Here is a 21549-nt window from a genome sequence, read left to right as displayed (position 1 = left end):
GGAGGGGTATTATGTTTACTCTTAAACAAAAATATTTTAGTAATGTGTAACTAAATTAAAGAAAAAAATTTTAAAATATGAAAAAAAATCTAGCAAAACTGAAAAACAGCTTGTAAAAATTAGTTCTCTCCAAAATCTCAACTTCGTACAATGATTGATGTGGTAGCATTCCATAGACATAAAGGATAGCAGGAATAAACAAATTAAAAGTATACGGAAGAAATTGCTTTTCAGATCAATGGGGAGGGGAAGAATTCAAGACCTATCAAGAAATAAAGAGAATCATAGAAAATAAAATAAACAATTTTGATCACATAAAATTAGAAAGGTTGCACAAACAAAACTAATGTACTTAGGATTAGAAAAAGAGTAGCTGAAAAAAATCTTTTAGCAACTTACTCTGAAAAAACTTTATTTTCAATAAATATATATATATATATATATATGGAATTGACCCAAATTTATGAAAATAAGAGCTATTCCATAATAAATGACCAAAGAAAATGTGTAGTTTTCAAAGAAAGAAATCCAACAATCTGTAAATATATTTTAAAATGCTCCAAATCCTTAGTAAGAAATGTAAATTTAAACAACCTCATGCCTCATTAGATTGCTAAATGTCAAAAGGAAAAATAATTAAAAAAAACTGGAAAAAGACAATTATTTCAGGGAAAAAAAACCCACAGATACATTAATGTACTGTTAGTAGAGATATGAATTTGTCCAGTCACTCAGGAAAGTAATTTGTAACCATCGTCCCCAAAGTTACTAAACTGCATTTATTCTTTGACCCAGAAATACTAGTATTAAGTGTGTATATATATAAACAAAAAAGAATCTTTTTATATTAATACCAGGGTTGTGTCATGGGTCCATTACTGGGGAGGTATGAATAATATCAGAGTCAGAATTTACACTATATGAGCTTAATAGAGGTGGCACATGCTCACTCTTCAGTGAGGCAGATATACTGGTTTCCTTTCCCCTGCCTCCCTGACCATATGTCCTGTAAAGAAGTGGAATCCATTATTGGGGAATAAAAAAATATATGTTCATATAATAGAATATTATTGAGCCTTAAAAATGATGAAATTGTTTTCATAAAACCTGGGAATATCTATATGAATTGATGCAAAATGAAGTGAATAGAAGCAAGAAAAAAATCTGTAATAACAGCATCATGAAGAAAAAAGCAACTTTAAAAGACTTGAGAAATCTGATAAATGAGTGTGATGAGCTAATTCTTGAGGTGTAATGATGTATGATGCCCACCTCTTATCAAGGAAGTAATGGGGGCGGCTAGGTGGCATAGTGGATAAAGCACCGGCCTTGGAGTCAGGAGTACCTGGGTTCAAATCTGGTCTCGGACACTGTGTGGCCTTGGGCAAGCCACTTAACCCCATTTGCCTTGCAAAAAACCTAAAAAAAAAAGGAAGTAATGGACTCAAAATGCCAAATAATGCACATTTCTGCACACTGCTAATGTGGGAATTTGCTTTGATTGACTAGGTATGTTTGTTTTAAAAGTCTGCGTTCTCTTTATTTCAATTTTTCAACTAATAGAATGATTTGAGAGGCAAAGAAGAATAGGGATAGGATAGCAAAAAAGTTTATTACATAATGAAAAGTTATTAAAGAATATTTCTTAAAATATAAAGTATATAGGAGGAAACATAGAAAGAATCTTAGCAAGAACAGTTTTTGAAAAACCAAAAGTGGAACTTATATGATCAAGAAGAAAAGCAAAGTGGTACATAATAAAGATCTACAGTTTCGTGTACAATCTTTTTTCTCTGTTCTATTATGTATGGGGAAATTTCCATTTTATTTGGTGTTTAAATTCAGAATATAAATAAAATTAACAAAATAAAATAAAATATGTATCATATACCCTTGGATGGTACCCTGAAAAACAGCCTTGTGCTTCACATTGCCTATCTGAGAGAAAATATGACTCCAGTATCTGAGAGGATGCTGAAAATGACCATCTGTACCTTCACAGACATTTAATTCAGTTGATTGAGATTACACATGAGGGAGGTGGTAAGAGAAGAGCAAGAGACAGATAGGACTGAACCTCAACAACATGGACATGTATGGAAGATAGACAGCTCCTTTGGATGTACTTTGACTTCAAAAGACTTGTAACTCTAGAGAATACTTATTCGGGATAAGATTAACAGCTCTATCCTAGCTGAATTGATATTTTTTCTTGCTCCCATTTAAAGCTCATTTACTTTTGTGTATTCTTTTGTATATACCAAACTGAAAAACTTTTCAGATCTCTATTTGCTATTTTGTTTGGATAATGAAATTTATCTCTTTAAGAAATATTAAGAGTAGTTGGCCAAAATATATTTCCAATTCTACAATTTGCCTTGTGTCACATAGATTCAAAACTGCACAGCTAATTTCCTTTGTCCTTCATCTTTACAACAGTTAAAAACATTTTGCTTTCTACAATGTTGATATTAACCACATAATTGTCCAGGTTCATCACTTTTGGTCATGATTTTGGAATTGAGGGGAACTAAGAGGAACGCTGGATCTTCTCAGCAAGTGATGACAATATTTAATTGGTCTGTCAATCAGGTCAAGATTGAATGATGGGAATTGGGAAAGTATCAACTGCTCATGGATAGGTAGAGCTGATATAATAAAAATGACAATTCTAGCAAAACTAAACTATCTGTTTAGTGCCCTACCAATCAAAATTCCAAAAAATTACTTTAATGAGTTATAAAAAATTGTAAGTAAATTCATATGGAGAAATAAAAAGTCAAGAATTGCCAGGAGCTTAATGAAAAAAGTGCAAAAAGAAGGTGGCTTAGCCCTACCTGATCTAAAATTATATTATAAAGCATCAGTCATCAAAACTTTTTGGTATTGGCTACGAAAGAGAGTGGTGGACCAGTGGAATACACTAGGTGTAAAAGCAGGAGATGATTATAGTAATCTGTTGTTTGATAAACCCAAAGAGTCCAGCCATTGGGATAAAAACTCCCTCTTTGATAAAAAAAAAAAAAAACTGCTGGGATCGGGGCGGCTAGGTGGCGCAGTGGATAAAGCACTGGCCCTGGAGTCAGGAGTACCTGGGTTCAAATCTGGTCTCAGACACTTAATAATTACCTAGCTGTGTGGCTTTGGGCAAGTCACTTAACCCCATTTGCCCTGCAAAAACCTAAAAAAAGCCTGCTGGGATAATTGGAAGTTAGTATGGAAGAAGCTTAGATTAGACCAACATCTCACACCCTTTACCAAGATAAGATCCAAATGGTTACAGTATTTAGACATAAAAAACAATACTATAAGCAAATTAGAAGATCAAGGACTAGTTTACCTGTCAGATCTATGGAAAGGGGAGCAGTTTATGACTAAGAGTTGGAGAATATCACCAAAAACCAATTAGATGATTTCAATTACATTAAATTAAAAAGCTTTTGCACAGATAAAACCACTGTAACCAAGATCAAAAGAAATTAGATTGGGAAACAATCTTTACAGCTAATGATTCTGACAAAGGACTCATTTCTAAAATATACAAAGAACTGAGTCATATTTTTAAAACAAAAAGCCATTCCCCAATTGATAAATGGTCAAAGGATATGCAAAGGCAATTTACAGATGAGGGGATCAAAGCAATCCATAGCCATATGAAAAAAATGTTCTAAATCATTAATTATTAGAGAAATGCAAATTAAAGCTTCTCTGAGGTACCACCTCACACCTCTCAGATTGGCCAATATGACCAGGAAGGATAATGATCATTGTTGGAAGGGTTGTGGGAAATCTGGGACACTATTTATTACACTGTTGGTGGAGCTGTGAACTCATCCAACCCTTCTGGAGAGCTATTTGGAACTATGCCCAAAGGGCAACAAAAATGTACATACCCTTTGACCCAGCAATACTACTGCTGGGTCTATACCCTGAAGAGATGATGAAAAAGGGTAAAAACATTACTTGTACAAAAATATTTATAGCAGCCTTGTTTGTGGTGGCAAAGAATTGGAAAACAAGTAAATGTCCTTCAATTGGGGAATGGCTTAGCAAATTTTGGTATATGTATGTCATGGAACACTATTGTTCTATTAGAAACCAGGAGGGATGGGATTTCAGGGAAGCCTGGAAGTATTTACAGGAACTGATGCTGAGGAAGATGAGCAGAACCAGAAAAACACCGTATACCCTAACAGCAACATGGGGGTGATGTTCAACCTTGAAGGACTTGCTCATTCCATCAGTGCAACAATAATGAGCAATTTTGGGCTGTCTGCAAAGGAGAGTGCCATTTGTATCCAGATAAGGAGCTGTGGAGTTTGAACAAAGTTCAAGGAATATTCCCTTTAATTTAGAAAAAACAAATATCTCATTGTCTGATCTTGTTACCTCTTAGACTTCTCTTCTTTAAGGATATGATTTCTCTCTCATCACACCCAATTTGCATCAAGGTACAACATGGAAACAAGGTAGAGACTGACAGAGTGCTTTCCGTGGGGGGGTGGGGGGAGGGAAGCAAGATTGGGGGGAAATTGTAAAACTCAAATAATATCTTTAATAAAAATTAATTTAAAAAAGATTGAATGATGGGTCTGTTCATCTCTATAGAAGGAAAAAAATAGATGGATATAGGCATTGACTGGTGGGTCTGTTAATCTCTAAAGAAGGAAAAAAATAGATGGATATAAGCCAAGTATAATGCAGTTTGTTAGGAGCACAAACTTTAATCTATTGTTTGCAATCTAACATTGATAAGCTACTTCCATTTTTTTGTGATTTGTGTTCAAATTCTATCACAATAAATAGTACTGAGAAAATGAAGCATGTTTTAAAACATGGTATAAATTTACAGATATGATTTTTATTTTAGATATTTGGATATTTTCTATCAGACGAAGATGCACTTGCTTTTCAGCTAGATGAAGAAAATTTGGCTTTCCTCGTTTCCAGAAAACAAAGAATTTTCCTTGCAGGTAATATTTTTGATATTCCTAAAAATAAATGTGGGTTTTAATGATTATAGCCAAAATAAATGTTATGCATTCTTTCCCATAGACTCATTTAATTATATTTCACTGTTTTGAATATTGAAAAAAGGGAATAGACTCATTTATAGAATCAAATTCAATTGTCAAAGAGATTGTAAGAGAATGATAGAATCATACAATCAAGAAATTACATTCACCTAGTCACCATCTATCCTATCCTTCCTGAAGCTTTAATATTTCCTATGAGAAACTAGGAAATGATTATTTAGCCTTAATTTGAAGACCTCCCTCAACTTCACAAGAAAGTGACCTCACATCTATCTGCTTCAGTTTTCATTTTCAATAAAATGGTGATAACAGCAGCACCTACCCCACTCTCACAGGGTTGTCATAAGGATCAAATAAAATGATAATTGCAAAATTCTTAACAGCACCTGATCCATAGTGAATAATATATAAATGTTAACTATTATTATAATTATTATGAAGATAATATTTATACCACTTGTAGAAAATTCTGATACTTTATTCACCTTTTTAAATTCCTTGTTTATTTTGTGGTTAGATTTATCTAGTTCTGAGAGAGGGAGACTGAGGGTCATTGTTAAAGTTTGTTGTCTATGTCTTCTTGTAATTCACTCAGCTTCTCCTCTAAGAATTTGGATGCTATACCACTTGGTATATAAATGTTTAATAATGATATAGCTTCATTGCCTATTGTGCCTTTTAAAAGGACATAGTTTTCCTCCTTATCCCTTTTAAGGAAATCTATTTTTGCTTTTACTCTGTCTGAGATCAGGATTGCTACCCCGATTCTTTTACTTTAATTGAAGCATAATATCTTTTGCTCCAACCTTTTACCTTTATCTTGTGTGTATCTCTCTGTTTCAAATGTGTTTCTTATAAACAGCATCTTAGGGTTCTGTTTTTGTTTTTGTTTTTTTGTTTTTTTACAAAGCAATGGAATTGTGACTTGCCTAAGGTCATACAACTAGGTTAATTATTAAGTGTCTGAAGCTGAATTTGAACTCAGGTCCTCCTGACTCCAGGGCCAATGTTCTATTCACTGTGCAACCTAGCTGTCTCATAAGATTCTGATTTTTTCATTCATTTTGCTATCCACTTCTGTTTTTATGGGAGAGTTCATCCTATTTACATTTAAGTTGATTACTAATTCTGTATTTCCCTCTGTGCTATCTTTCCCCATTTATACTTCTCTCTTTTCTTTCCTTTTATTCCTCCATTCTAAAGTTTTACTCCCTTTCCCCATTAATTTTTCTTTTAAATGTCAACTTGCAGTTTATTTTCACTTATACCTTTGTCTTCCCTTTTATCAGTGCTTTCTTACCTTTTCTTTCCCTTCTTCCCCCCCCCCCCCAACTCCCCACTTTCCTGTAGAGTAGGATAGATTTTTCTATATCCTATAGAGTAGGATATATATATTTTAAAAGAATTTATCTTATTCCTTCTCTGGGTCAAATCTATTGAATAGGATTTACTAGGTGTTCACACTCTCCCTTCATTCCCTCTTCTATAATAGACTTTGTGCTTCTTCACCTGGTATTATCCACTAATGTCTAGCCTTCTCCTTTTTATAGTTTTATTGTTTTAACCCCATTTTTTAATTTGAGTCCAATTCATAGACACTTTTGAGACTTACCATATAGGTAATTTTTCACTACTTTCTTCTGAGGTAGCACTGGTATCTTTATCTGTATAGTAACTTTCTATGGTCTTTTAGTGTTTTTGCTCATGTTGGTTATTTGAGTTCTGTTCCTAGGGTATAGGGAATATAGACCCAAGCTTTTTATGCTGGGACTGGGGTCTCATCTCTTGCTTATTGTTGGCCAAATGCTGCCTTTGCAGTTCAGGTATTTCCTTTGCAATTCGGGTATTGCCTTTGCAGAGGTTTGATTCCTCCTTTATGTCTAGGTTCTGCCTATGCAGTGGTTTGTTCCATACCCAGTCCTTTCTTTTGCCCCAGTGTTCCCAGGTTTCAGACTTTGTTTGGTGTTGGGACCCTCCCTGCTGACTTGCTATCTAGCTGCCAGGACCTAAGCTGTTGTCAAGATGTCAGAACCTGGATTGCACTGTGGTTAAAAGCCTTTTGCTGGTTTTCCCACTCTTCTGCATAACTGGGTTTTACTTCCTCTTTTCCCCCCCAAAGAGACAAATTTTCACTGAAGATCCTTCACAATGTCCACCACTGAAAACTTGTTTGTCTTGTCTTTTTTTGGTGGAATCTGTAGCTATAACGTCTGCATAGAGGTTTCATATAATTTTGATAGGGAAAATCTTTGGGAGCATGCCAGCTTCAGGCTACCATGTTGACTCTGCCCCAAAACTCCACTTATAGAGAATTCTGGAAGGAAGGGAAGTCATGTCCAATTCTTTGACCATTATTTGATATTTTCTTGGCAAAGACAATGGAGTAGTTTTCCATTTCCTTCTCCATCTCATTTTCCAGATGAGGAAACTAAGGTAAATTAGGCTTGAAGTCAGGGAAATGAATCTTCTTCACTCTTATGTCCAGCATTTTACCTACTGCACTACCTAGCTGCCCCATTATGTCACGTATTACTAACTCAAAAGAAGTCAGCCACATAAGTAGCTTTTATTATGTTCCTATATATTGGCACTATGCTTCCTATTCACCTGGGTTTTTTCTTCCATCTGAACATATTTTTTCTGATAATATCTTCAACCAAGATAGTATGTTCCAAAAATTGGGAACACCTGTCTTCTTTTTTGATAGATGGTTTTCTTAAAGTCATGTGACCCTGGGTAACTCATTTCACCTCATCATTAGGCTTCAGTTTACTCATCTGTAAAATGGGAATGATAAGAACACCTACTTCTCAGGTTTCTTGCGAAGATCAAACCAAATAATTATAAAACACTTAGCCTAGTGCCTGATATGTGTTGGGTACTAAATAAATATTAGCTGTTGTTGTTGTTAAACTAAAGAATTTAAATAAGTTGATCTCTTCAGTTTCTGCTGAAAGAAAATTTGACACAATAGATAGAGCCCTTGACTCTAGGACTCAAGAAAATCTATAAATTCTTAGTCTGACATTTATTAGCTACTAGACATAAGCTAAGTCATTGTCTCTTTGACTGTTAGTTTACCTATAATCAATATTAAATTTTAATTTGGTCAAGAATATGGGGAATGTTTAAAATAATAGATATCATGACCAACAGACTTAGTAAACTGTTTGCTAAGTCACCAGTGAGAATACTTAAGAAGGAGAAGCAAATAACAATATGCTGATTTCAACTGGTCATTGTGTGAACTGTGCAAAAGACTTCTTCTAATCCTGAGATTACAAGTGTCATTTAGGATGATGACATCAAATCTATCACTTCTGCAGGTAAAATTAATTATACACATAGTTTGTCACCTTTTCTTCCTATGTTTTACCCAATCAAATGCAACTAATTAATGTAAACATTGTATCATTCTTATTTTACATTAGTAATTACTTCCATCAATAATTACTTGTGCACCATGTACAAGCTGATCTCTTTCCTAAAGGAGTTAAAGGGTACATAAAATCTCACATTCATCACTTTCTATTCACTCAGAGAGTAACTGTCTAGTTCAGGCCATCATCTCTTATCTTGGACTATTATAAAAACCTCCTTATTGGTTTCTTCTTTCTAGTTTGTGCACTCTTCAATCCATCTTCTACCCAACCATCAACATCTAAGATGTAGATATGACCCATGTCATTTCCTACTCACAAATCTTCAGTAACTCCCTATTGCCTTTCAGTTAAATCAGTCTTCTCATCTTGTCATTTAAATCCCATCACTATTTGACAAACATTCGTGGAAATTTGCAATCAATTCAAATTACTTCCTTTTTCTTGGTTGCATATCTATACAATACATTCAATTACCTATCTCCATGATTTTTTTTTTTAGCTTGTCCCTTATGGCTAGAATACCCTCTTTTATAAAACCTCTGCCTCTTAGAATTTCTAGGTCCCTGCAAAGCACACTTTAGGTGCTACCTCCTACAAAAGACTGGTCCCAATCCCTCTACTTGTTAGTATTTTCTATACCTCTTTTTGAATTGCTTTCTGTAGATTTCACATCTATATTCCTACATATATGTTATATCTCCCAGTATAATGTAATCTTAAATATTTTTGTCTATCACAGTGGCTTGTACATAGTGGGTACTTAATGTGTTTAATTGATTTGAATTATTGTAATATAGGAAAACTTCTCTGTTCTCCACCTTATCAAGGATATTGAAATGTTACCTGGAAGGATGGAAGAAAAGATTAAGGAGGAAAGAAAAAACTCTAAAGAAACAGGGATATCCACTAAGAGATACTAGCATGAAGATATTGGAGATTGTCATTTAGAACAGAAAAAAGTTGAATAAGGAACCTCTGAGCAGATGAAATTATGTAATAGTTTTACTTGTACTATGTAATCATAATACTAAATTATGTAATAATTTCACTATTACAAGTCACTATTACAATTCACTGTGTAATAGTTTCACTTATTACAATTTCAATATTCCACTTATGTAATAAGTAGGAGTTTCTCGCCACAGAGGTTATGTCTAAATCTTCTGACAAAGTTTCTCATAGTCTCATAAAGCCAAGAGGTAGCTGCAAATGTAACCAATGGTAATAATAGCTATTAATAGCATATGAGTATATTTTTTATTCCCAGGAAGAAGAGACATGTGGTGGTGATAGGAGATCCCTTGATAAAAAGTGTAGAAAAGATTAAATGTCTTTTACTTGGAAATCCAAATTTCTTGAGGGCAGGAACTATGTTGCATCTTTTTTTAAATTGCTAGTGCTCTGCAAATAGTAGCAATTTTTTTTTTGGATTGGGTTGCACAATGCATGTACTTCCAAAGCTTACTTACTGAAACATGCCTTGCCTAAAGATCATTATCCCCTTCTGGTGATTTAAGCAGGAACAAGTGAAATCACCAAAAAGAATCTAGAAATATTGGTGACCCTAATGTTTTGGTTACCAAAAGAAAGTAGAAAGTTTCAATGACAAATAAATAGAAAGTCAATAGTTGTGTCAGAAAGATTTAACTTTATAAACTGTAGATTGAGATCCAAGAAAAATCCTTGCCCATTATTGGTAGAGTGTATCTAAGAAGGTTTGGAAATTGTTTTTCCTGAAGACTAGTTGATATGATTGAGAGGATTTCAAATTGAAAAATGAAGGGGAAAAAATGACCAAATATAGATAAATCAAATTTTATGAAAAAAGTAATTATGACCCAAGAAAAAGTGTTTAGTAATTCACAAAAGAAAACTCATAAGTATCATTGAGACCTGGTGGGATATGACCAGTGACTGGAATACAATAAAAGGGCATACCAATTCAATTGGAACATTATGTAGGAAGGGAGGTGGTTGAACACTGTAAAACAGTGATAAACTTTGGTGGAAAAGCACAAATTCTTGTTGGGGCTATGGCATGATAGAAATAATTTATATGAAGATCAAAGAAGAAATAGTAATAATATTGAGGGTAGGAGTAAAGTACAGCCAGGTCAGGAGGAGTAAATGGATTTGAGCTCCTGATCCAAACCCTGAAGTTGGTACTGAAACAGGTTTGATTGGGGCTTTAAGTGGGCAGACATCTGCCGGAGATCTTTTGCTGATAAAAATGGGGCAATTAAATTCTTGCTGATAATTTCATTATTAACAACATATAAGAAGTGACAAGATAAGCTTCTGTTCGGGACTTGATCCAAAGCCAATAAAGAGAGGAATTTATTAAGTGCCTACTACAAGTCAGCCACTGTACTGAGTCCTAGTTACAAAGGAAGGAAAAGAAATACCAAACTCAAGACAATACTGTCCTTACTCTCAAGGAGATTGCAATCCAATGGAGGAGACAATGTGCAAAAAATATTTACAAACAAGAAGAAAGTGAAACTCAGGTTGATGATGACTATGCCATCTTAGAGTTTGGAATAAAAAGGTAAGCATTGGACATGGTGTGATATGTAACCTAAACTTTAGGAATACATGTTTCAAAGAGTTCAGGACCAGGAGAGGTAGGGATGCATATCTTGAGAATGAAACTTAGATGAGATTGATGCAGAGAATTATAACTGTAGCTTTAATGCTGTTAAATTTTGTTAATTGTGGAAGGCTGTTTGCTCCTGGGATGTGAACTGATCTTGATTGTTGATTGTATCCTGTCTCCCCATTCCTCCTTCACCCAGCTTCCGGTTCCCAGTTGCTTGAAGTTGCCCATTGACACTAGCGTGACCGAAAATGACATGTTCAACTTAGAGGTCATAACAGGAAGGACCAGTATGTCACTTCCCCATGGAGAATGTCTTGCCCAGATGCTAGACCCCCCACACACAGGTGCTACCCTTTGTTCAATCTACTACAGAAGTGTATTTAAGAGGAAGCACCACCCCTTCTAGCTTCATCTTGAACTCTATCTTCCCACCCTCCAGGATGTCTGAATCTCTCTTTCCTTCTTAGGGCATGTTCTCCCATGCTATGCCTTGGTGGTTCACCATGGGTCCCCCATGCCACAGGGTCAGGCTTGTGTTTGTCTGTCTATCTCTATCTCTATCTCTGTCTCTCTGTCTCGCATGTTCTCCCATGCTATGCCTTGGTGGTTTACCATGGGTCCCCCATGCCACGAGGTCAGGCTTCTGTTTGTCTGTCTATCTCTATCTCTGTCTCTCTGTCTCTCTCTCTCTCTCTCTCTCTCTCTCTCTCTCTCACACACACACATTCTAAACTTCACCTAGTCAATCCTCAAAGTGCTTACTGCTTTTCTAAAAGTTTTAACCTGTTTACTTTGTAATAATTTGTAATAAAATCTTGAGCAGTTTTGAACTCAGAGAGTACAGGAATTCCTTGTCTTTCAATAACACCAGGAAACAGTATCCCAGCAGCAACAAGATACCTTTAGCAGGAGATAGGGAATCTGTCTGCAACAGTGATAGTACAGGAATTCAGATTTTTTAATGGGCATAGATAATTATAATAGAATCAAGGATAAATAATTGAAATTTTTTAAAAAAGTGGCAACATACTAAAAAAATCAGAAAAGTTAGTTCCTACTATGAACTAAACAGTGGACTGAAACACTATGGACAACAAGAAGTATTTTATTATGAAAAAAAGACAGAAGAGAGAACCCCTGCTTGAAAAAGAACAAATGTTTTCTTTTCCTTAAAAAATGTATTTCAAACTGTTAGGAACATAGCAAAAATGTTTGACAAGGAAATGAAAAACAAAACAAGATGAGAAGAGAATATCTCTTTGGTCAAAATTCAATATCACATAAATTCGTGTTATATGTACCAGACAAATTAGATATAAGAGAACTGCAGGAACTTCTAGCTATGATTATAGAACTGTCTGATCTCTGTGGATGCATGCAGAAAGAGTTGCCAAAAGATAGAAGCAAGTAAATGTTCTCTTGATTTTCAAAAACAGAATATGGTGGATTCTAGGTAGACTGCTGTACTTTACAACTTCAAATATAAATCATACCTCTTCCAATACAATTAATAAATAAATCATGACAAGCTAATATTTTGCTTTTTTTACAGTTAACTAGAACAGTAAAGCTAGATGACACAGGACATTGAATGCCAGGTCTAGAGATAGGAACAGGCAAGTTACTTAATCCTGTTTGCCTCAGTTTTATCATCTGTAAAATGAGCTAAAGAAGGAAATGTCAAACCATTGTAGTTTCTTTGCCACAAAACTCCAAATGAGGTCACAGAGAGTCAGACACAACTGAAAAATGAACAACTGAAGAATAGTCGAACAGAAGAATATCCCCAAACCTAATATCTTTGGTTTTAGAAGAATACCCCCAAGCCTAATATCTTTGGTTTTAGCAAGTTATTTGACAAATCTCTCCTTATACTGCTTATGAAGAAAATGGAGGTATGTGCCTCAGTTATGAATAATGGATCTCAGATTCAGAACTCAGATTGAGAATATTATTTTTATTACTAGATCAAGCTTAATTTGGATGATATGCTTTAGTGTATTGTTCCAGGTCTCCATATTTCATTTTTTTCTAGTTAGCATTTTCATCAGTGATTGATATGGATGCATGAGTAGCATACTTATTATGCTGTCTGATGACATAAGGTTAGAAGGGATAGCACTGGATAACAAAATCACTATCCTAAAAGATCTCAATGAGCTGGAACAATGAGGTGAATCTATCAAGATTAGCTTTCACTGGGACAAAATGAAGTCTTAACATTTACATTAAAAATAGCAAACCACTGAGAAGCAGTTCTTGGAAAATATATTAACTTGCAATTTTTATGAACTAAAATCTTAATATGAGTTAGAAATATGACAAGGCAGTCAAAAAACCCAATTCATTTGAAAGAAGTATTAAAAGAATATGTTGCCAGATCAAAAGATTTTAATAGTTCCATTATAGTTTTCTCTAATCACACCATAGAAAAGTTTTGGACACTTTATTTTAGAAAAGATATCAATCACTTCAAACTTTTCCTGAAAAGAATAATAAGTGGAGGAATTGTGGGAGAATAGGCCCACTTGTTAAAAGATGTGATTTAATATAACTATTTTGGAAAGCAATTGGGATTATGCAAAAGAAATGATTAAGTGACTATACCCTTTATCACTGAGATCACACTATTGGGTGCTTACCCTAAGGAGATCATTGATTAGAAAATATATACTTCCCTACTAAACAAGTTATATGAGTAATTTTTAAAATACCAAGTAATTAGAAACATACTCGATACCTATGGATTGGGGAATAATTAGTGGCAAATGAATATAATGAAATATTACTGTGGGGGCAGCTAGGTGGCACAGTAGATAGAGCACTGTCCCTGGAGTCAGGAGTACCTGGGCTCAAATCCGTTCTCAGACACTTAATAATGACCTAGCTGTGTGGCCTTGGGCAAGCCACTTAACCCCATTTTCCTTGCTAAAACCTAAAAAAAATATATATATACTACTGTGCTATAAGAAGTAGAATGAATATAGAGAAGCATGGAAAGACATATATTAACTGATACAAAATGAAATAAACAGTCAAGAAAACAATAATCACCATGATTACAACAAGGCAAATGGGAAAAGCAACATAACAAAACAATCAAAAGTTAATGTTGCAAAATTATAAAGAACAAGATACCTCCCTCACCTCTGCAGAGACTGGAAGTCCATGAATATGGAACGAGCTTATATCTTCTGACTTTTTCAATATATTATCAATATTCAATATATTAATCCATTTTGCTGGAAAACATTTCTTTTTTTTAATTTTTTTTATTCTCATTTTGTACAAATGTGTTTTTTTACATTAATAAAATATTCTTGTTTAAGAGTAAATGAAATACCCCTCCCCCATAAATATAGACTTGCTTGAGCGATAAAGTAAAGGGGAGGAAAAAAAATTAAAATAAAAAAATAATAGTAATAATTGTAGGTATGGTCAGGTGGCACAATGGATGAAGCACCAGCCCTGGAGCCACGACCACCCGAGCTCACATCCAGCCCCATAGACCCAACAATCACCCAGCTGTGTGACATGCAAGCCACCCCATCCCCACTGCCCTGCAAAAACCAAAAAGAAGGAAAAAAAAAGACCAAAAATAAAATAAAATAGTAATAATAGTACAGGTGGCTGGGTGGTGGACAGAGCATTGGCCCTTGAGCCAGGACCACCCAGGTCCAAATCCAGCCTCAGACAACCAACGATCACCCTGCTATGTGTCTCCAGGCAGGCCACCCAGCCCCATTTGCCCTGCACCCTCCCCCAAATAATAATAATAAAAAATGTGCTTCAGTCTTTCTTCCAACACCAACAACTCTGTCACAGGTGGATCACATTCTTTATGGTAAGTCCATTGCAAAAGTTACTTCCACATTTTTCCAATGTTGCCATTGCTGATCGCAACTCCCTCCTTTCTTATTTCTCCACTACCATGTACTATATTTTCTCTCTCCTTTCACTCTGACTCTGCTGTAGGGTAGCTGAGTGGCGCAGCAGACAGATCCCTGGTCCTGGGGCCAAGAGGCCCTGCACCCCCTTACCACCCCTTAGGCCCAGCATCCACCTGGCCCTATGGTCCTGGACAAGCCTTCCAATCCCAGCCCCTTGCAAAAAGTATAAAAGAAAATGTGTTATATCTGACCACTCTCCCCACCATGGTCCATCCTCTCCTCCTTTATTCACATCCCCACCCCTTCCCCCTGCTCCCCCGCCCTTCTTACTACAGATGCCTATACCCCATTGAGTATATATGCTGTTTCCTCTCCCAGCCACCTTTAATGAGAGCAAAGGTTCCCTCATTCCCCCTTGCCTCCCTCTTCCATATCATTGCAGTAGCTCATTGTAATAAAGAAAAATCTTATTATATGAAATATCTTGGCCTATTCCCCCTCTCCTTTTTCTTTCTCCCATTACATTTCCCTTTTTTTTTCTATTGACTCCATTTTTACACCATATTTTATCTTCGAATTCAGCTTTCTCCTGTGCTTCAACTATAAAAGCTCCCTCTACCTGCTCTATTAACTGAGAAGGTTTATATGAGTATTATCAGTGTCATTTTTCTATACATGCAGTTCATCCTCATTAAGTCCCTCATATTTCCTTCCTGTCCTCCAATCTCTATGCTTCACCTGAGTCCTGTATCTGAAGATCAAACCTTCTGTTCAGCTCTGGCCATTCCAACAGGAACATTTGAAATTCCCCTGATTCATTGAAAGTCCATCTTTTTCCCTGAAAGAGGACATTCAGCCTTGCTGGGTAGTTCATTCTTGGCTGCATTCTAATCTCTTTTGCCTTCTGGTATATTATATTCCAAGCCCTACGAGCTTCCAATGTAGCTGCTGCTAAGTCCTGTGTGATCCTGACTGCAGCTCCACGATATTTGAACTGTGTCCTTCTGGCTGCTTGTAATATTTTCTCTTTGACTTGGGAGTTCTGGAACTTGGCTATTATTTTCCTAGGGGTTGGTTTTTTGGGATCTCTTTCTCGGGGGGGATCAGTGGATTCTCTCCATTTCTATTCTGCCCTCTGCTTCTAGAATATCAGGGCAATTTTCCTGTAGTAATTCTTTGAAAATGATGTCAAGGCTCTTTTCCTGATCATGACTTTCAGGTATTCCAATAATTTTAAATTATCTTTCCTAAGTCTGTTTTCCATATCAGTTCTTTTTTCAATGAGATATTTCATATTTTCTTCTAATTTTTCATTTTTTTTGTTTTGAAGTATTGATTCCTGATTTCTGGTAAATTCATCAATCTCCCTGAATTCTATTCTTTGAAGGATTTGTTCTCCTCAGAGAGTTTTCTTATCTCTCTTTCCATCTGGCCAATTTTGCTTTTTAAAGCATTCTTCTCCTCAGTAACTTTTTGAACTGTTTTATCCATTTGACCTAAGTTGGTTTTTAGCATGCTATTTTCTTCAGCATTTTTTTGGATTTCCTTGACTAAGCTGCTGACTTCATTTTCATGTTTTTCCTGCATCTCTCTCCTTTCTTTTCCCAGTTTTTCTTCCAACTCCCTCAATTGATTTTCAAAGTCTTTTTTGAGCTCTATCATAGCCTGAGCCCAATTTCTGTTTTTCTTGGAGTCTTTAGATGCAGGAGCTTGTGCTTCCTCATCTTCAGACTGAGTATTTTGATCCTTCTTGGGCTCCTTTGCAAAATATTTCTCAATGGTGCTCCTCTTATTCCTCTGCTTGCTCATTTTCCCAGCCTGGGCCTGGTTTGGGGGTGCTTTCTGAGCTTTTGGGATACTCCCACAAGGGTCTCAGTGTGTGAGGCTCTGTCCTCCCTCCTGGTCTGTGAATGACCATATGCGCCCCCACCTCTGCCTTGGGGCTGAGGTGGGGGGGCCTGCTGTTCTAAGGGGGGTCCTAGACTGGGATCAAAAGCTGAATGTGGTCAGAGCCCCAGAGTCCTGTTCCAGGGGCAGAGGACAGAGCTCTGCAATCTCTCTTCACTCCCCTCCCTAGGTTCAATGGGCTCATGCCCTGGGGGCTCCTGCTTACTGGCTTGGCCTGCTTCTGTTTTAGGATCAGGGCTGCAGAAAGATGTGTGCCCTGAGGGCTGGACTCCACGGGCTCACTCTGGCAGAGGTCCCCCGCTGTTCCCCCACTTTATGCCCGGTGCTCCCAGGGGTGCAGCTCAGGAGACTCCCCCGCTGCTGTGATCCAAGACTCCCAGCATCCTGGGGCTGCCTCCGGGAGGCTGAAGTTCTTTCACTCTGGTGGGCCACCCCTCTGGCGGTCTGCCCCTCCGACAGGCTGCCCCTCTGACCCGGGGAGCAGAGCCTTTCTGATCTTTTCCAGGTTACCTTGATGAGGAGAATTGCCTCGCTGGATCCCTCTGTGGGCTCTGTCTCTCGAAAGTTTAGTTAGAGTCCTTAGTTTCAAAGTTTTATCAGAGAGCGCCTAAAACTCGATCCTTTATTGTCGCCATCTTGGTTCTGCCCCCCGAAAACATATTTCTCTTATATTTTTTTTGAACATATAGTCTTTAGGGCAGCTGGGTGGCACAGTGGATAGAATACCAGCCCTGGAGTCAATAGGACCAGAGTTCAAATATGACTTCAGACACTTCCTAGATGGGCTATTCTGGGCAAGTCACTTAACTTCAGTTGTTACCCCTGACCCCCAAATTTAGCTGTTAGATTAGATGACTTTCAGTGAGGGAAAAGAGGAGGAGTGCAGGGTGAAATTTAGGAAATATGAAAATAAGAGTTATAAATAAAAATGTTAAAATTAAACAAAAAACAGGTAACCATGATGGTCAAAGATTCCTACTTCATGTTTTATGCTATTTAGATAGTATTTTAAGGTCTACAAAGTTTTTAAAAAATATTATTTCCATTTATCCTCATGACCATCCAGTGGGTCAGTGCTGTTATTGTCCCCATTGTGTGGGTTAATAAGGAGGCAGAGGTTTCACCCAGCTTGTAAAACATCTGAGGCAGCACTTAAACTCAGGTCTTTCTGATTTTTAGTAAAGTACTCTGTTTGCTCAGGAGCCTCATACCAGCTAATGGAACTAAGGATTTGTGCCCTAAGAAAAGTGGTTGTATTTGAAGCTTCCGCCTAGCATTTTATCCTCTAGGATATCCTGAGTGTGGCAAGCGTTTTTGATGATCAGACATCCCCCTCTTTTATGCTTTGCTCTGATAGTACTAATCAGTACTGACAAAGTTAATTCCATTATTATATATTCAAGGAATCTCACAACTTTTGAAATGTGTATGATGGATGCTTTATTGGACAATAGTCTCTAAAAGAACATTTTGCTTTCATCAATTTCCAAAGACCCCAAGAAAGTTTGGAAGACTCTCCAGACAGGAGATTGAAGGGAACTGTGATATTAATAAGTTTATTTTCATTATTCAAGCTACCTAATAAATCATATTTGACTAATGGCAATTATTTCTCTTTAGTAAACAGTCCAAACATTCTTCGTAATGATTCCATTATTCACAGCAGGAATATCCTGGATTTCTGTGACATTGTTGTAGATGAAAAACTGAAGTATTGAATTGTTGGCTAGCATTACAGGAAGGGTTCCACAACTTTTGAGAATACTGTTATTTTCAGATCCTAATTCTCAGAGAGATCATTTTAATTGAATGAAATGGTATGGTAGCCTAGTATGCAAACCATGAAATTTGTAGGAGCAAAGAACAACCTGACAATAATTTTAAGAATTACCTTGACATAATTCAAGAATTATGTTCTATTTGTCCCTTTCAATTTACCAAAGATATAGAAACCATAGCAACTTTGGTCGATCATCTTGCATGCTATTTCTACCATACATTATAAATATGAGTGAAGAGTTTTGACTATACATATTTTGTATGTTTTCAAAATTATTTGAAAAACCACAATACAGGGGCGGCTAGGTGGTGTAGTATAAAGCACAGGCCTTGGAATCAGGAGCACCTGGGTTCAAATCCTGTCTCAGACACTTAATAATTACCTAGCTATGTGGCCTTGGGCAAGCCACTTAACCCCATTTGCCTTGCAAAAACCTAAAAAAAAAAAAAAACCACAATACAATGAAACTTTAGAAAATTAAAGTAGTTTTATTCTTTAATATCAGAGAACCTCAAATGACATGAATTCTATCTAGAAAGCTGCTACAACTTAGAGAAAGCTGGAATTCCTAAACAGAGATAATCTCAGTGGAAAGATAATGTTTACAAATCAAACTAACTAGCAAAAAGAGAAACAAAAAGAAAACCAAAAACCTACTCTGTAGAATTTTACAGAAAATATAAAGGGTAGTTCCATTCTCTAACTGTGTCATCAGACTGATGTCCTATAGACTTGGCAGCAGCTACTGCTGTTTGGTTGACTTTTTTGCTGTTGTTGTTAAATTGTGCTCTGAGATTTTTGGAAAAGGTAGAAGTATCTTTTTCTTTTTTAAAACCTAAAAAAATGGATTTTAGAGTCTCTTCCACTGGAAGATCAAATGAATTATTATGCCATTGACAGGTGGCAGGAAACGTGATGTAGTTAAGTGTCTCATCAAGATTCCTCAAGTGGATTTCCTGATAGCAGCAACTCAGAAAGGATCAATAACAGTCTTCAACAGTCAGGTAATTTTAAAAGTTTTTTTTTTCAGTTTTGCATCAGGCATAGCCAGAATTGCAAACCATAGTTTGAAATTATCACCCCAAATAAAAACACAGAACAATCCCTGAAGTGAATGTAGACTCCCTGATCTATTTTTGTAATATTGAGAATACCAAATCTGGCACTGTCCCAGAATTCTCTGTTGTACAATGTAGTACTGATTCAATCATAGGATAAAACTGGATTAGTGTTCAGGTGTAAATTAAAAAAAAAACTTTCATAAAGAAAATGGTTTTGAGAATACCCTATAAAATATATAATCTGGTAGCTCAGGGTGACATAGAACTTCTTTTAACTTCTTTTAACTTAACTTTTTAACTGGGATATTTTAATAGGAAGCATGCTGTTAATTAATATATATCATATCAATATGAATCTGCAAAGATGACATTTTTAGTATTAATATGACTAAGGCATTCTACTTTTCTAGTTCATTGACAGCTGTAGAAAGGGCTTTGCCTATTAAATAACTGAAAACTGAAATGAATTGGTCTCTTTTATTTCTTTCTTTAACAAAAGGCCTTTTGCATCATATTTACTGTAATTTGGTTTTTGTATGACCTAAGGGTTGATTTTTCTTTTTTCCTAGAAATTAAAACTAGTAGAGAACAAGATATAATCTTAAATGAGAGGATTATGATTTTCACTTTTTTGTTGTTGTTTTGGTTTTTTTTGTAGGACAATGGGGTTAAGTGGCTTGCCCAAGGCCACACAGCTAGGTAATTATTAAGTGTCTGAGGCCGGATTTGAACTCAGGTGCTCCTGACTCCAAGGCTAGTGTTCAATCCATTGTACCACCTAGCCGCCCAGATTTTCACTTTTTTAAAAAAGTTCATATCAGTGTTCAAAGTGAAATTTAGTGCATTCCCAATCAGGGGAAAATATGTGTGTGATATGTATTTTTATCCATTCAGATAAACATTTGTGTTTATACATATCTTTAGATGTGTGTGTGTGTGTGTGTATACATATATATGCATATATATATATATATACATATATATATATAAATTCAAGACCAAATGTCTGATGTCTAATATGTAAATGTAATTAAATGCATCAATTAAATTTACAAGTATGATCAGAATTAACAGAAATAAAAATTTATTTAAAATAAATTAAATTAAAATAAACTTAAGGAAGTTAAATTAAATTAAAATAAAGATAAGATAAGGAAGGAAACAGTAGTCATTAAATATCTACTATATACTAAGTGCTTTATATTTGATCCTCACAACAAATCTGGAAAATAGATACTATTGTCTTTACCTACATTTTCCAGCTGAAGAAACTACAGCAGAGATTAGGTGACTTGCTCGAGATCACAGACCTAGTAATTGTCTGGGGTGAATTTGAACTCAGATCTTCCTGGCTCTACTAGGTCCAGCACTTTGTATGCCACCCAGCTCTTTGTTATGATATATCAAGTGGTAGAATTTTTTTTGAAAATTGATCAGAATAATTTATCAAAAGATAAATGAGTGATCACATTAGAATATCTTATCACCCAATCCATAATTTATGTTCTTTATGGAAGAGAAAATTAAAATATATATATATATATATATATGAATTTTCTGATGTTTTTCAAAGACTAAAGAATATAATATGAAAATTCTATAATACAAACTTCATCAAAGGTGCTTTTTTAAAAAAAAATGATGCTAGTCTTATGAAACTTCTGTAAGAATTAAAAGACCTGGGGCGGCTAGGTGGCGCAGTGGATAAAGCACCAGCCCTGGAGTCAGGAGCACCTGGGTTCAAATCCGGCCTCAGACATTTAATAATTACCTAGCTGTGTGGCCTTGGGCAAGTCACTTAACCCCATTTGCCTTGCAAAAAACAAAAAAGCAAACAAAAAAAAGAATAAAAAAAAAGAATTAAAAGACCTTCCTCATGTAACTTCCATTAA

The 21549-nt window shown here is 35.8% G+C and overlaps 1 protein-coding gene across 1 annotated transcript in view; it reads left to right on the top strand.

The window, feature by feature from the left end:
- WDR64 (WD repeat domain 64) overlaps positions 1–21549 on the top strand; it is a 189447-nt gene that overhangs the window by 26967 nt on the left and 140931 nt on the right. Inside the window, exons 3-4 of the mRNA XM_074220912.1 lie at positions 4871–4973; positions 19497–19600. Of these exons, the coding sequence (XP_074077013.1) occupies positions 4871–4973; positions 19497–19600 (207 nt within the window). The remainder of the gene's footprint in view (positions 1–4870; positions 4974–19496; positions 19601–21549) is intronic.

The sequence above is a fragment of the Macrotis lagotis genome, chromosome 2 (genome assembly GCF_037893015.1).
Source record: "Macrotis lagotis isolate mMagLag1 chromosome 2, bilby.v1.9.chrom.fasta, whole genome shotgun sequence".
In the NCBI taxonomy this organism is placed as follows: Eukaryota; Metazoa; Chordata; class Mammalia; order Peramelemorphia; family Peramelidae; genus Macrotis; species Macrotis lagotis.
This window is presented reverse-complemented; position numbering and strand designations above follow the sequence as displayed.